Source organism: Acomys minous (assembly GCF_964271855.1).
Source record: "Acomys minous genome assembly, chromosome: 1".
NCBI lineage: Eukaryota > Metazoa > Chordata > Mammalia > Rodentia > Muridae > Acomys > Acomys minous.
In genome coordinates this window covers 68,787,310-68,802,102 of record NC_140483.1, presented here as the reverse complement: position 1 = coordinate 68,802,102, position 14,793 = coordinate 68,787,310, and the positions used below count along the sequence as shown (strand labels likewise).

The 14,793-nt window shown below is 52.4% G+C and overlaps 1 protein-coding gene across 5 annotated transcripts in view; it reads right to left on the bottom strand.

The window, feature by feature from the left end:
- Positions 1–7,116, bottom strand: part of STEAP3 (STEAP3 metalloreductase) — a 48,516-nt gene extending 41,400 nt beyond the window's left edge. The window contains exon 1 of one of the 5 annotated variants that reach the window (XM_084792503.1): positions 6,960–7,116. Coding sequence is in view for 3 of the 5 variants with exons in the window: in XM_084792501.1 (XP_084648627.1) it covers positions 6,013–6,034 (22 nt within the window). In the remaining 2 variants the exon portion in view is untranslated. Of the gene's footprint in view, positions 1–273; positions 488–6,012; positions 6,147–6,959 lie in introns of those variants that run through there. The other 4 variants (XM_084792502.1, XM_084792501.1, XM_084792505.1 and 1 more) reach the window with 4 other exon arrangements.
- Between the last annotated feature and the right edge of the window lie 7,677 nt (positions 7,117–14,793).

The window sequence follows — 14,793 nt, the reverse complement described above, 5'->3', positions numbered from 1 at the left end:
ACTGCCTGAGCGCCCTCCCTGGGAAGGGGGGGGATCCTGAGATGTGCATAGCGGACAATCTCCCACTTTATTTTGTCAAGACCCCATTCTACTGTGCTTTTCGCTGCCAACCTGAGGCTGCACAACCCTCAGGGAAGGCTGCTCTCTCTGGACTCTGGTAAATCTGCAGACCAGAGCAGCACTTTCAAGTGGACCAGCAGATGGTGTACTAGTTAGTGAACAAAGTACTAGTTAGCGAACGAGTGGCTGCCTTGGAGCCCTGGTCAGACTTACCGGCAACAGGCGGCTGCGACATCTGGCCTTCAGCTGAGGTCTGAAGTTTTTAGAGTCCCTAGGTGAGCCCACTGCAAGTCACTTCTTCTGACTAAAGTGTCCACCTTTGGCAGCCTGTTGTGGTTTCTCAGAAGTGGGGAGGCCACGGGCCTTCTAGGGCGTGGGTAACTGGGACACCTCCCCTCCCTCTCAGCTTGCCCGCCTACAGCTGGCCACAGGGACTGGCCCAGGAGGTGACTGATGCTTAGTGAGAAAGTGCTCGAGAGAGCAATTTTGCAGGAGACTTCCTGTTTAGGGAGGTAACCTCACTGCAGTAATTAGTGGCTCAGACTCCAGTGCCTTTGGTACAGGAATTGAGGCAGGATGGCAAGCCAAAGCCAGGATGCATAAAACGAATAAATGTCATCCAACATAAAGGAGAGGGCGGGCAGAGACACCGAGACCCTTCCAGGTCCAAAGCAAGCATAATGGTTACAGAAAGGAGCAACTGATCAATTTCTCAGCGGGTAATCCATTGCAGTCACCATGGCTGCCACCACTGGCTTTGAGATAAGTCTCTCAGCATCTTGTGCTGATAGAGGAGGCGTCTCTGATACTGTGTGCCAGACAGTGCCCATAGCAGAAAGATGACGACAGACAGACAGCTCTATAGGCAGAAGACCATTTTGTGGGAAACGGTAGATAAAGGCATCCGCCCTCCCGCCTGCTGCTGGTGGCTTACCGCTGAGTTCCAAGCCTGCAAGGGCAGCAGAGTTCACAAAACTTGTATATGGTGGAAGGGAACTGTGCTAGCTGGGCTTGTGCACAGGCGTATCTTCAACCTGTCAGAACTGTTGATCTTGCAGCCTAATGAAGTCTGTTGACAAAAAGCACACATCCCCACCTGTGGCTTTATAAGGACGAATAACCACAGCAAGGCCATACTCCTGACTGGTGGTCTGCTATGCTATGCCTGTCCCTAGCGGTTAAGCCTCCCGGTGGGGCAGGGCTAGTCTCTGGATCTCAGCACAGGCCAATACAGAGACTGGTTCTGTATTCTCTTCCTTCTGTGCCCTGACCTGTGGTGACTGCCCTGTACTTGGCCTGTTACTTGCACCGGAGCTTTAACATGTTCCTGACCCACGCAAATCCCCCTTCTTTGGAGATCCAACCATGCTGTTGGATACTTAAGGCACTTGCCAGCTCCTGGAGCCCTAGGCAACATTTGCCCACTCGGAATTAACAAGTCAGGCTGGGTCAGCAGCTGGCAGCTGTACGCAGGCAGCACCCCTGAATATGAACTTGAGTTCAACCACATGCAAACAGTGTGACCTTGGCCGGCTTCTTTGCCACACTGAGGGTCTCATGTAGACCAGGTTGGCCTTAGACTCCCTGTGTTGTAAAGAGTAGCCTTGAACTCTTAACCCTCAACCTTCTACCTCCTATGTGCTAGGATCACAGAGATACTCCTCATGTGCAGTGTATGTGGGTCTTTGGCTGGAGCCCAGGGCTTCATACATGCTAAGCAAGCACTCTGCCAGCTGAGCCACATCCCCATGGTTCCCTCTATGCTTTGATCATTAAAAGAAAGCAATGACTATGAGAGCCCTTAAAGGAACAAGTTATTCAGGTACTATTGTTTGTATGTGTCTGCCTAGTGTCTGGATCTGCCCTCTATTGCTGGGGGTATCGCATTATCCCTGGACAGCATCAGCTGAGGACAGAAACCCAAGCATCTCCCATAGTCTGTCCCTCTGAGCTGTGCTCTCTTGAGGCTGGAAGATGTCTGTGGGACCAGTGGGACTCAAGGAGAGCCCCCATCACCAGTGGGCCCCCAGAATCACCTGGAGAGATGCGGAGCAGGATTTGGGGGCGGAATTCCTGAGTCAGTACATGGGCCCTTAGCATACTGTGTCTCAGTCAAGGTTGCTGGGTGAGCACCAGGTCCCCTTGGAGTGACTGCTCTGAGTGGAGGGGACACTTCCCTGGGGAGAGGTGGATGCGGGGAGGGGAACACCTGCTGGGTGGAGCGGAAAGGAGCTAACAAACTCTTTCAGGTTCCTGAGGGTTCCACCTGCTCCCATGGGGCTTTTCTTGTGGAGACCCTGAAAACAGAGAGGTGCATTGTGGTCTCCACCTCCAGCCAGAGCTGGCTTTCCAGAATGTCACCCCCAGCCCAGTCAAGATCCCTGACAACTAGGCTCCTTCCCTTCCAGATCTGGCCAGTCTGAGGCCATCTCTCCAAGGACCAGCCAGAGGACAGTGACAGTCTTGGTGGGAGGCGGTATCGAATTGCTGGGCACAACCACTGCTTTCCAGTATGCCTCTGACCCTTGCGCAGGCATGGCTGCTCACCCAAATAACCTAACATAGGCTCCTTGTCATAGCCTAGACTGTCTGGGTCAACTCCACCAGGAGGGCCCGGATCACAGCCACCTAGAACAAGTTTGCCCTCAGAGATATTCAGCTTCACTGCTGGGGTCCTGTCACCTCCCGAAGCCTACCAGGAATAATGACAGACCTCTTCCCCGACAGCCAGACAGCCACCGCACACATATCAGGTGCCTAGGGTATGGGGGAGCGGGAGCCACTATTCAGAGCCTGCTCCCCAGCCCCAGGAAGGCCTTGCTGACGTCACATGACCTTGGACAGCCCACTCCACCCTTCCCTGAACTTCTTATTTCTATACATTTGTGCCTTGGGCTAGTGTGATGCTCTTGGCTCCGAAAGAAGCAATTGGAGCCTGGGAGCAGCTCAGCCCAAGAGCACTTGACCAGCATGTTCTAGCTCTGTGTTCAGTTCCCAGCATGGAAATATTGCCTAAACACCAGGCTGCTGGCATGGAGTGGACGGCAGACCTGACTATGGAACAGTGATGTTCACAGTTGCTCCTATGGGTGACCAAGGTGATAGGTAAGGACGAGTTGCTTGGGGAGGGAGGGGCTCTCGGGGTACAATGCTTTTACTCTGCAGGGGTACCTGGACAGTGGTCTACCCAAAACAGTGCCCTGGAGAGCTAGGAGAGAGGCCTTTTCTTTACCTGTACTCAGAAATACAGAGGGGACCATGAGTGTGGGAGTGTAACATATGGGAGTCCTACCCCTGCTGTCTGAGTGCGCGGCACCAAGTTAGTGCTCTGTAAATGTTAATTGATGAATCATGGATGAAGCAGGATTTGGACAGGCATAGAGTGAGTGGTAAGGGTTCTCTGGGGTTGTAAGAAGAGGTTGGAGGCCGGGCGTGGTGGTCTGTAATCCCAGCACTCAAGAAGGTAGAGGCAGGTGGATCTCTGTGAGTTCAGGGCCAGCCTGGTCTACAAAGCAAGTCCAGGCTAGTCTGCCCTTGGAAACGGCTCATGGTTGGGAGGACAAGACCATTGCTTGGTTCTGGCTCCGGTAACTGCTTAGGATCAAGGACTGGCATCTCAGGCGGGATGGCACCGGCTCGTGGCAGGGCAAGGACGGGAAGGGAGCTGAGCTGCAGTGCACCCTGAGAGGCTGAGTGGGACAGAGAGTAGGCCCCGCTTGAGGGGAGCCAACCAGGAAAAGCTGATTTCCTGACTGGCTACTTGCACCTCATGCGAGGATCCCAACCCCCTCATACCCTTCACAACCTCACAGATTAGAATGGGGTTTCATGGGTGGGGCAGGAGCAGGGAACAGGCACATGGGTTGAGAAGACAGCTCGGCAGGTAAGACGCTTCCTGCACAAGCCCAGTGACCTGATGACTACATAAAGGCAGAAAGGGAGAACCACAAGGTCTCCCACGTTGTCCTCTGACCTCCACAGGTGTGCCACGGCACGCACAGGTCTTCACAGATTAGGAAACAGAGGCACACATCTGTTTCTTCCCAAAGGAGGAAAGAAGCCAAATGTGGGCTCTAAGGGACAAATCCTCCATTTAAATCCAGAGGCTCTATTCCTGGGGCAGGTGCTAGAGAGAGATTTCATAGAGTACTTAAGGTACTCAGCCCTTGCCTGCCCAACCCAGCAAGTCCTGACCACTCTGCAGGGTAGGGAAGGCAGCAAGAGGCAGATCTTGTTTCAGTTGGAAGGCAGAGAACCCAAGTCCCGGAAGGCCTTCCACCCTTGCCCCAGCCTATTAAGGTTTCAGTTTGCAGACAGCAGGAAGCACAGACTGGACAGACACAGGTGCCCAGACTCTCAGGAAGGGTTCTGGGGTCAGCCCTGTCACAGAGAAGGGGGATCCCAGGGTCCACTCTGGGCCCCAGTGGTCTTTAGAGAGCAGGGGCCTAGAAGATCCAGTCAGATGAATGCTCGAATCTGACACAGGGGAATAACTTGGTTGATAAACCTCTTGCCTTACAAGTGTGAGGACCCGAGTCCCACCCCCAGAAGCCATATGAAAAAGCTGAGCACATAGTGGTGCACACTTGTAATCACAGAGATGGGGGCAGCAGACGAAAACAGGCAGCTCCCTGGGGCTCACAGGCCAGCCAGCCAAGGTGAACTGGCAAGTCCCAGAGCTGCGAGAGAGCCGGTCTTGAAAAGATGAATAGCTTCTGAGGAATGACACCTGAGGTTGACCTCTGGTCTTCATAATCATGTGAGCATGCACATGCACACCTGCACACACGCACACACACACACACACACACACTTATACACACGCCCAACATAGACATGAACAGAAATCCATAACATTAATATTCAAAGTCTCGGGAGCAGAGTGAGGGAGCTGATCCTTAACAGTCTCCAACGACTCGGAGTTGCTTACAGTTAATGCCCGTGGGCAGCACGTCCTCTATTTTATGGGGGTATAGCGCCTAAAGCCCCAGCCACGTTCAGAGAGCCAGAAGACTCCAGTGTCGCCTGAGAGTCAGACTGGCTGTTTGCCGCCTTACAAAACCAGACTCATCCCACCCATGGTGAGGGTGTGTGGCTTCGGACTTTGATCAAGAACTTTCACTTTTTAACACCCCCGAAACCCTGCCCAGCACTCTGTCTCTGATAAGGCCAAGGAAGAAAGAACCACGAGACAAGCACAGAAGACAGGCCAGGCCAGGAATCTATCTGCCTCGTGTCTTCCGGCTAGAGAGATACAAGCTTAAGCCTAGAGGACCTCGGTAAGCTTGGGGTGGTCTGATCAAACTCCAGGTGACCAGTTGGGCCAGCCTGAGTTTCCCAGCTGGCTCTGAGGCTAGTAGCATCCCATGTCAATCCCATTCTAAGGCCTCTGTCAGAAAGCCTTCCTGTCCCTACTACTTCCCCCAGGGACACTGCCTGCCCCTTCCATCTCTCTATCCCTCAGACATTGATTAAACATTTGCTTCCTGCCAACACCTTTGCAGACCACTGGTGAAGGAGATGAGTAAGACAGACGGACCCACAGCTGGGCCCTCCACAGGCTCCCGGACTGGTTCAGTTGGCTGCCCAGGGGGCCTCTGGGTTGGGGGAGGGGTGTCTGTGTTTTTACCAGCCTTTGCAGGGGCTGGGGAGATGGTTCAGTCAGTGAAGTGTTTTCTATGCAAGCATAAGGAAATGAGTCCGGGCTGCCTAGAACTCAGACGAAAAGCTACTGTCCTCCAGCACGCTTGTAATGGTCGCCTTAGGGAGGTGGAGACAGGAGGCTTCCCTGGGCTTGCTGGCTAGACAGCTCAGCCAGTTGGTGGGCTCCAGGTTCCGTGGTGATCCCATCTCTTAAGATGTGCAAATCATTAAAGGAAGACACCCACCATGCGCTTCTGCCTCCACATGGACACAGCCAGCCCTTGCAGTGGCTTGAGGAGGCATACATACCCTTTCGTCTTGGGGGCAGCATGGCCGCCCTAGGGCTGCAGTCATTGGGCTATCCAGATATTCTGAGGACCCGGTCTGCTTCACATTCTAGAAGGCCCCTTTGTGGGGAAAGTCTGAAACTTCTACGACTTGCTACCTGTGTGTCCTTTTGAAACATCAGGGATCTTGAAGTCTCAGCCTTCCCCTGAATAACAACGGAGAAGAACGGGGTTTCCTAGCTGCCAGGATTCACTGGACTAGGATGTGCATACCCCTGCAAGCAGTCTGGCACACGTATAAGCGCCTGAGACATGCTGACTGCTAATTATATCATAGCAGCACCCTGCTGGACAGATGTACCTCCCTAGGGCACTTCACAAACCCCAACTTCTGGAACCTATTTCAGAGGTAGCTATAAACACCTGTTTTAGACTTCTTGGTGCCCTGTACCTCCCCCGCCCCCGCCCCGCTGCCCCCACCAGCACAAGATGCCTTTTCACCCAAACAGCCTAGTCCCCAACCTCCACTTTATCTAACTAGAGTGACCAAAGTTACCGCTATGCTCCTGCCGGCAGCCTGCTCCCAGATTTCAGAGGGCAGGAGGAAGAACTTTCAAGGGCTACTGCTCTGCGAGCAGAGGCGGGCACTGAGCAAACCTGCCAATTGGGTACTAAGTACTTCCTTCCCTGAAACACGCGGAGCGGAGCACGTGGGACCCATGGTAGTTCAGGGCTGCCCGGAGGGTGGCTGACAAGTGCAACGCGGGCTCCGGACGGGCGCCTGCTTTCCCCTTGTCTGTGGCCACCCCGCTGGGATCTTCTGCCACCAGGCTCACGTGGCTTGGTTTTAGGGGGACGAGGTTTCCCGACCAGTAGCGCTTTCTCAGGGTGCGTCAGAGCTGGCGCGCGACAGGGGTCCCGGGGACAGCGCACAGCCTAAGGCACGCGAGCCCGGAGAGGGTCACTCACCTCAGTGGCCAGCCGCTAGCAGAGAGTCTTGGCAGCTGCAGGTCGCCGGCGGAGGCGGTGGCTCAGCCCCAGGCCCCTCCTTTCCTTGCGCCCCGCCCGCCATGGGGCCGGACCTGGCAGGGTAGTGGCCGCCCGCCAGCTTGCTGCCTTTTATCCAGCAGTGCCACCCCTCCTGGCCTCAATCGCGGTCCCCGCCCTGCACTTACAAGTGGAGGAAGCCACCAGCCACCATCCCCCCCTCTCTGTTCCCCTGGGGAGTCTCAGAGGCAGTCTTGTCATTTCCTGGTCTGCCCACAGGCTGTGAGCAGAACCGACCACCCCGACAAGGAGGAGCAGGGAGTGGGAAGACGTGGTGACCTCTGCCTGCCTCCCACACTCGAAGAACACTCCAAATCCAAGTGCAGTTTATGATCAAGGTCAAAGTGGTTATTTGGGGGAGCAGACTAGGTGGACAGAGCCCAAGGTGACAAGTGGGGGTGGGTTTCTTCCCTCTTATGCTGTGAAAGTAGGTCTCTCCTATCTCTAACAAGGGTGCACAGGCTTGCAAATACGATGGAGTACCGGTGTGTGTGTGGAGGGGGAGGGGGGCGACTGTAGCTGGATCACATCTGCATCTCCTGCCCTCTTTAGGGATGACTTTTGACCTGCCCTCCGAAGTCTGCAGGTTTCAAGGGTTTTGTGGTGAGCTCCATCTTGGCTCCTTGGGAACTACTGGCTAAGTTAGAACCATACACACACTACTTCTGAGTTCCAAGATGCCACCCTGCCCTGACAAAGGTGTCCCCTGCCCTGGGACACTGCCTAATGCTGTCCCCCACCCCAGCGCCACCGGCTTTGTTGTGCTGTAGGGCACAGCACAAAGATGTCCTTTCAGACTTATGCTATGGTCTTACCAACCTGCTACTGATGACCCCTGCGGCATTGCCTTCTACTCAGCTTATGGGAAATGGGAGTGTGGCTTTTCTGACTCATGGGACTCATGAGCCTCTTTCTAGACTATTCCTAGAGGTCAGAAGAAGGATTTTCCATTAAGCAGCTTTGCAGTGTGTGTGGGAGAGCGGGGGACTTGTAAAGGTGTTGGTAGATGTCTCTCTCTCTCTCTCTCTCTCTCTCTCTCTCTCTCTCTCTCTCTCTCTCTCTGTGTGTGTGTGTGTGTGTGTGCATAAGTGAGGATGTATGTGTATGAGGGCCAGAGGTCAATGTTAGGTCTTTTCCTTAATTGCTTCTCCACTTTGTTTTTCGCGGCAGTGTCCCTCACAGAACCTGAGCTCACTGGCACTGCTAGGCTAGGCTAGGCTGGCTGGCAAACCCTGGGGACTGGGATTGCAAGCATCCTGTGCTGGCTCTCTACATGAGTGCTGGCAAGTGGAACTCAGATCTTCACATTTGTGTGGCAACCCTTTACCAATGGAGCCATCTCCCTAGCCCCTTGTTTTGTTTTGTTCTTTATCATTTTATTTTTTGGTCTGTTTTGTTTTTTGAGACAGGGTTTCTCTGTATAGCCTTGGCTGTCCTGGACTTGCTTTGTAGACCAGGCTGGCCTCGAACTCATGAAGATACGCCTGCCTCTGCCTCCAGAGTGCTGGGATTATAGGCATGGGCTACCATGCTCAACTTCCTTGTTTTGTTTTGAAAACAGCGCCTCCCTAAGTAGCCCAGACTGGCCTTGAACTTGCAGCAATCATCCTGCCCAGCTCCCCTCTGCAGGGATTACAGGTATGAAGCACCATACCTCAGCTGAAGTTACTTTGAGGAATTCTGAGAATCTTGTTTTCCAGGAAGCCCCAGGGTATTAGGGAAATAAAGATTTGGAGAGGCCAGCAGGATAAGAGGCTGGGCCTCAGGAATGGCCCTAAACCACATGCTTAAAGGCATCCTGGGAGAACCACCAAGATGGCTCAGAGAGTAAAGGCTGCTCCCATCAAACCTGAGTTCAATCCCCGGAGGCCCACAAGTGAAAAGAGAGAACCAACTTCCAAACGTTGTCCTCTGACCTCTGACCTCTGACCTCCCACCTCCGTATGTGTACTGTTCGAGCTTGTGTACACACACAATAAATGATTTTTTTTCTTAAAGGTACAGTGGGATGAAGAAGCAGAGTTCCCCACTGTCTGTGGAGGAAATGCTGCTTTTAGGGGTTTCCCTGCGCTCGCCGTAGCCCACAGCTCACATGAGTATCTTGAACTTTCTCTTGGGTAGGGGCTTCCTTTATTGATCCACTGTGCCTCCCCGCCAGCTCTCTATTCTGTCTGCCCCAGGACCTAGACCCTCTCTACCTCATTAAAGGATCCCATTGATCAAATCTGCCCCAGCAAACACATCTCAGAGTTCCTGGGGGTCTGTCTTTCTTTCTTTCTTTCTTTCTTTCTTTCTTTCTTTCTTTCTTTCTTTCTTTCTTTTTTCAAGACAGGTCTCTCTGTGTTAGCCTTGGCTGTCCTGGCTTTGTAGACCAGACTCACAATGATCTGACTGCCTCTGCCTCCCGAGTGCTGGGATTAAAGGCCTGCATCACCACGCCCAGGCCCTGGGGCCATTCTTAAAGGTTCTTTACCCATTCAGGCTAGAATGCCCCAAGGTGTCATGCAGTGTTCCAAGGACTAGGCAAAGCGCCAGGGCTGGCAAGAACCAGTGCTTGGAGCACTGTGATGGCCCTGGCATGCTGCCCACACAGATCTTGAAAATCTGTCTAGGGAAGTTGAGGAGACAGACGGCTCAGTCAGTAAAGTGTTTGCTTGCCTCATACGCATGGGGACCTGAGTTTGACCCCTGAGAATTTACAGCTTGCAATCCCACTACTGATGCGGCAGAGACGGCGGATCATTGGACAGCCTACTTGGTGAGCCCCAGGCCAGTGAGAGACCTTGCCTCAAAAACCAAGGTGGATGACATCCCGTGGAACAACACTCAAGGCTGACCTCCAGCCTCCATATGGAAGCACATACATGTACACATGCATCTACACATGTGTGCATGGACACATATACAAAGATTCTGCCTGTGAGGGCTCCTGGCTGCTCTGCTGTCCTGTGTACCCAGCAGCACTGGAACATGGCAGGTACAGCGTAAGTTAAGGCACTCACACACAGTGTCTGCACGTTCAGTTCTGAGCAGTCTATTTCTAGAGACCTTGAGGCAGCTGTTTTACTTAAAGATAAGGCTAGCCCTTTGGCTAAGAGCATCCAAGTAGAAAACCTAGATTCATCTTCTATTTGGCCCAGCGAGGAATGGGATATTTCTTGCTTTTGTATTCTTGGATTGGACTCCCACTTATAATGAGGAGAGAGTGCATCTGCCTCTGTGCACAAAATAAATACTCTGCTTGCCTATTAAAGCCACAGGAATCCATAGTGTATTCTGGCAGCCACAGGGAAGAGCCAGGCCACTTGACTCTGGTCCTGTCTGACTGAGTGGGATGGGCTGTGGTCCCAGGGAATATCCTATTCTCCAACTGTGCTCTGTCTCAACTACGCCAGGCACCTGGAGACTCCCCCATGCTTTGGCAGTGTGGGGTGGGGTGGGGGCTGTTCGCATCTATATGGGAGGAAAACTGCCTTGGATGGAGGATGATCCAGAAAAGTCAGGAATTCTTTGCTATTATCATAACCCAGTGGTTAAAGTCCATCTTAGCCACACCCAGAGAACTGAGTCAAGTAGGTGAGGGGGACTGGTCCTTGAGGCTAGTTGGCCTTGGAATCGAAGGCATAGAGTTCTTATTGTGAGCTAGTATGGTGTATCACTCGGTACGGTAAGATGTAGCTTTTGAGACACTGGGCAGCACACTGAGTATCCTGCCAACCCCTTGCCCCTTGATTACTGCCCTGCTATGGCATAAAGTTACCTCTTTCTATTCCTCTACTTTTTTTTAGACAAAGTCTCATGTATCTCAAGCTGGCCTTGAACCCACTGTATGGCCCAAGGTACTCCCTGGTACAATTTTGTTTTGTTTTGTTTTGTTTTGTTTTTGAGAAAGAGTTTCTCTGTGTAGCCTTGGCTAGTATGGACTCACTTTGTAGACCAGGAGGCCTTGAACTCACAGAGATCTGTCTGCCTCTCCAAGTGCTGGGATTACAGGTGTGCGCTACCATGCCCAGTTACGTACAGACATTTTTTTCAAAGAACTTAAGAGTGAGGAAAAGTTCCTTTTTCTCCCCTATAACATTATCTCTTAATATGAAATATCAATATTTCCCTAATAATTAAAAACATGGCAATAAATAGTCAGGTGTGGTGGCACTTGCCTTTAATCTAGCCCCCCCCCCCACCCCCATGCCATGCACACAATCAATCAGTCAATATTTATTTACTTAAAAAAATTCCCTGTGTGTGTGTGTGTGTGTGTGGAAATTCCCCATGAACCAAACAGACTTAGTCTACTACTGAATTTCTAAAAATATGGCCTAAATGACTCCATCCTTCAGACTCAGACACCCAATACGCGTTAAACAAAGCTTCAGGGAAGAAAGCGGTTGTAGCATAATGCCTTCTTTCTGAGAGGAGCATCACATAGAAGTCAGGGTCAGGCTTCTGACAATGCTATCTGTATTGTTACTATGAGCTCCACAGGTAAGCGTCTCACTAGAGCCATGCAAGCTACCTTTAGGTCAAGCTCACTCTGTAAGCAATCAATACCCTGGCAGTCACTTTCTCCTTGCTGGGAGACAGCTTAGTAAGTAAAGTTCTTGATATGCAAGCAGAGGACCAGAATTAGGTCTTCCTGTACACACACAAAGCCAGATTTGGAGGTACACGCAGCTCCGGGGAGGCAGAGACCGATGACATGGGATACACCAGCCAGCCAGTCTAGCTAATCCAATGAGCTCCAGGCCAAGGCACCCGCTCTTAAAAAAGTAAGATGGATGGCACTTGAGGCTGACTCTTCTTGTACACACACACACACACACACACACACACACACACACACACACACAGAGAGAGAGAGAGAGAGAGAGAGAGACAGAGAGACAGAGACACACACATACAGACACATGGACACACACAGAGACAAACACACACACACATGCACGTACGCACACATGCACACACCAGGCACGAATCTACACAAGCACAAGAAGAAAAAAAAAAAAACAGGGTGCACTTGTTTGGAGGAAGCATGCCTAATGGGCTTCCAGGGTTTCTTAGAAAGGAACCCTAGCAGCTGGGATCAGTGCAAGCCGGGGAGAGTTGGCTAGGATACTTACTGTGCTTCTGCCATGTCCCGCTTCCTCCCTGCCACACAGACCGCAGCTCATCAGGTCTAGAGTAGGCTGCACTGCCCTCCTTCTCTGGTGACTTGCCACAGCTCTGTGAGAGGGTGGTGGGGCCAGAGCCCTGTTGCCCGTGGGCCTCGGCAGCCATTTCTCTGTGTGCTGCTCTTCTGTAGCTGGAGCCCCCCAGGCTTGGTGGTTGGAGCTCACTACAGCACTGGATCAATGGTGAGCAATGTAAACCAAGCTCCAGGCAAACAGGTCACAGCCCCGCCCAGGCGCCCCCCCCCCCCCCCCCCCCCGTGGGATGTGGAGGGTGCGGGTCAATGACCTCAGGCCATCTGCAAGCACACCGAGGTCAAAGGTGGACACCAAGCCTCTAGTGTGAAGGTTGAGATTCCCCTTGCCCTGTTGGTCACTACTTCCTGAGATTTGGTCCTGCCAAAGGAGGAGAGAGAAAGAAAGTGACAGTTGCTGAGCTGGTAATGGTGTCACTTTGAGAACTCTGCAAAATGAATGCACCAGAGCTGGGTGGGCACAGGCACCCGCCTTTAATCCTAGCCCTCGGAGTTGGAGGCAGGCAGATCTCTGTGAGGTCCAGGCCAGTCACTGCTACACAGTGAGACCTTGTCTGTCAAAACAAAACAAAGAAGAATAGACCAAGGCCAATGAGAAAACTCAGAGGGTGACTGCTGTCAAGTCGAGCCTGACAACTCCATCTCTGGGACCAACAAGAAGGAAAGAACCATCTCCCTCAGGCTGTCCTCTGACCTCCACACTTGCACCTCCACACATTTACAGAGTAAATAAACAAAGGTAATAAAAATGTTAACGTAATAACAAATTTAAGAGCAAAAGAACAGATCAGGCCCATCTTTCAGATAACAGAGGGCCTCACCATTATAGAGCGAGATGTGGCCTACCTGGGATTTAAACCAGCTTCCTCTGAACCCTGGATCACCTTGGCTGCCCCTTCCCCGGTAGAGGACTCCAGTGTGCAGTGGCCTCCTCTCCCTTCGAGACTCCTTTTGCGCAAGGTCTGAGATAGAGTGTGAGGCCTCTCAGGGGTGATGCACGCTGGATGACTGGGAGGAGATAAAGCTCACCCGAAGGGGCCTCACCACACCCCCCCACCATGCTGAGGGAGGGCTCAGCAGCTGTCCACAACCTCACAACAAGATGGCAGCTCCATGCTTCAACTCCCCAGAACCACCTAGGGACCAGGTCAGTGCATGGAATATCAGGTAAGTCGCTAGGAGTGGTCCTGCCTGGTGTCATAGACTCTACAGATACCCACACTAGCAGGCCATGTTTCTGAACCATCTTGAGACTTGGATCCCCCCCCCCACACACAGGAGAAGCCAAAGCCTGAAAAGATAAAGGCAATGGCGGCCTGTGACCTGCTGTGTGCATGGCTGTATGTCCTAAGCAGTCAGGTTGGGGTCTCTAGAGAAGGGGAGGAGCAAGGAGGGTCCCTTTAGAGTCCTCCATGAGTATAGAACATGTGCGGCCTTCACTCCTCAGGGCTGAGGTCCCAGATGTCCTTTGTTGCGCTAGCTTTGGCTGGATGGTGCAGTCTTCACTCAGGTCCTCACGCATGAATCATCTTCTCAGGCACTCACAGACTCTTCACGGGCCAACTAGAGGTCCCCAAGGTCCTGGTGTTGGAGACACCCCACTGCGGTGAAAGGTGCTGGAAAGGCTCCACCCTGTGACTGGCTGGGGGATCTTAGTGGTTCTATAGCCCTCCAGGCAGGTGTGAAAATATTCTTTTTTTTTTCTTCCCTCGAGATAGGGCTTCTCTGTGTAGCCTTGGCTGTCCTGGAGTCACTTTGTAGACCAGGCTGGCCTTGAAATCACATCGATCTGCCTGTCTTTGCCTCCCGAGTGCTGGGATTAAAGGCGTGCACCACTACGCCCTGCTTAATTCTTAAGAGAACCTTTAGCTATAAAACTATTGAAACAAAGGAGTCCAAGAAATGGGAATTGCCCCAGGAATCTCGTGCTGGGAGAAGGAAAAGCCTGAAGTCTGGTGGCCTTTGGGGGAACTAGTTTTGTGGAAAGAGATGTCCTACACTTCTGATACCACATCAGACCACCTCGGCCGGAGAGACTGACGCCCCCAACAGCCACCATAAGCAGGCCTACACCTTGACCAGGACAGCTCAGCTATGTACAGACTAGATGTGGCTGCGCCCACTTCAAACCAAGCAATAGGGATCTCTCACAGCTGTCCCTTCCACTTTTGGATTGCAGTTCATTCCAGATGTGGTCAAGCTGTCAACAAAGAGCCAGCTGCCCATACCACCAAAGTTCAACTCGGTGAACCAGTGACTCTTATTGGGGTACGTAGGCACTGTTCTATTGCTGCGACACCATGATATGAGAGAGAGAGAGAGAGAGAGAGAGAGAGAGAGAGAGAGAGAGAGAGAGAGAGAGAGAGAGAGAGAGAGAGACTGCTCACACAAGCGCCCATGCACATTGGTGAGCATGTGTGTAAAGGGCAGAAGACATCATTAGGTGTCACCCCGTAGCTGCTTGCAACCCTTTGTCTGTCTCTGGTTAACTGGACCGTGGTAGTTATCCACCCCTCAAGCGTCCAGGGGTCACCTGTCTCCATCTCCCATCTG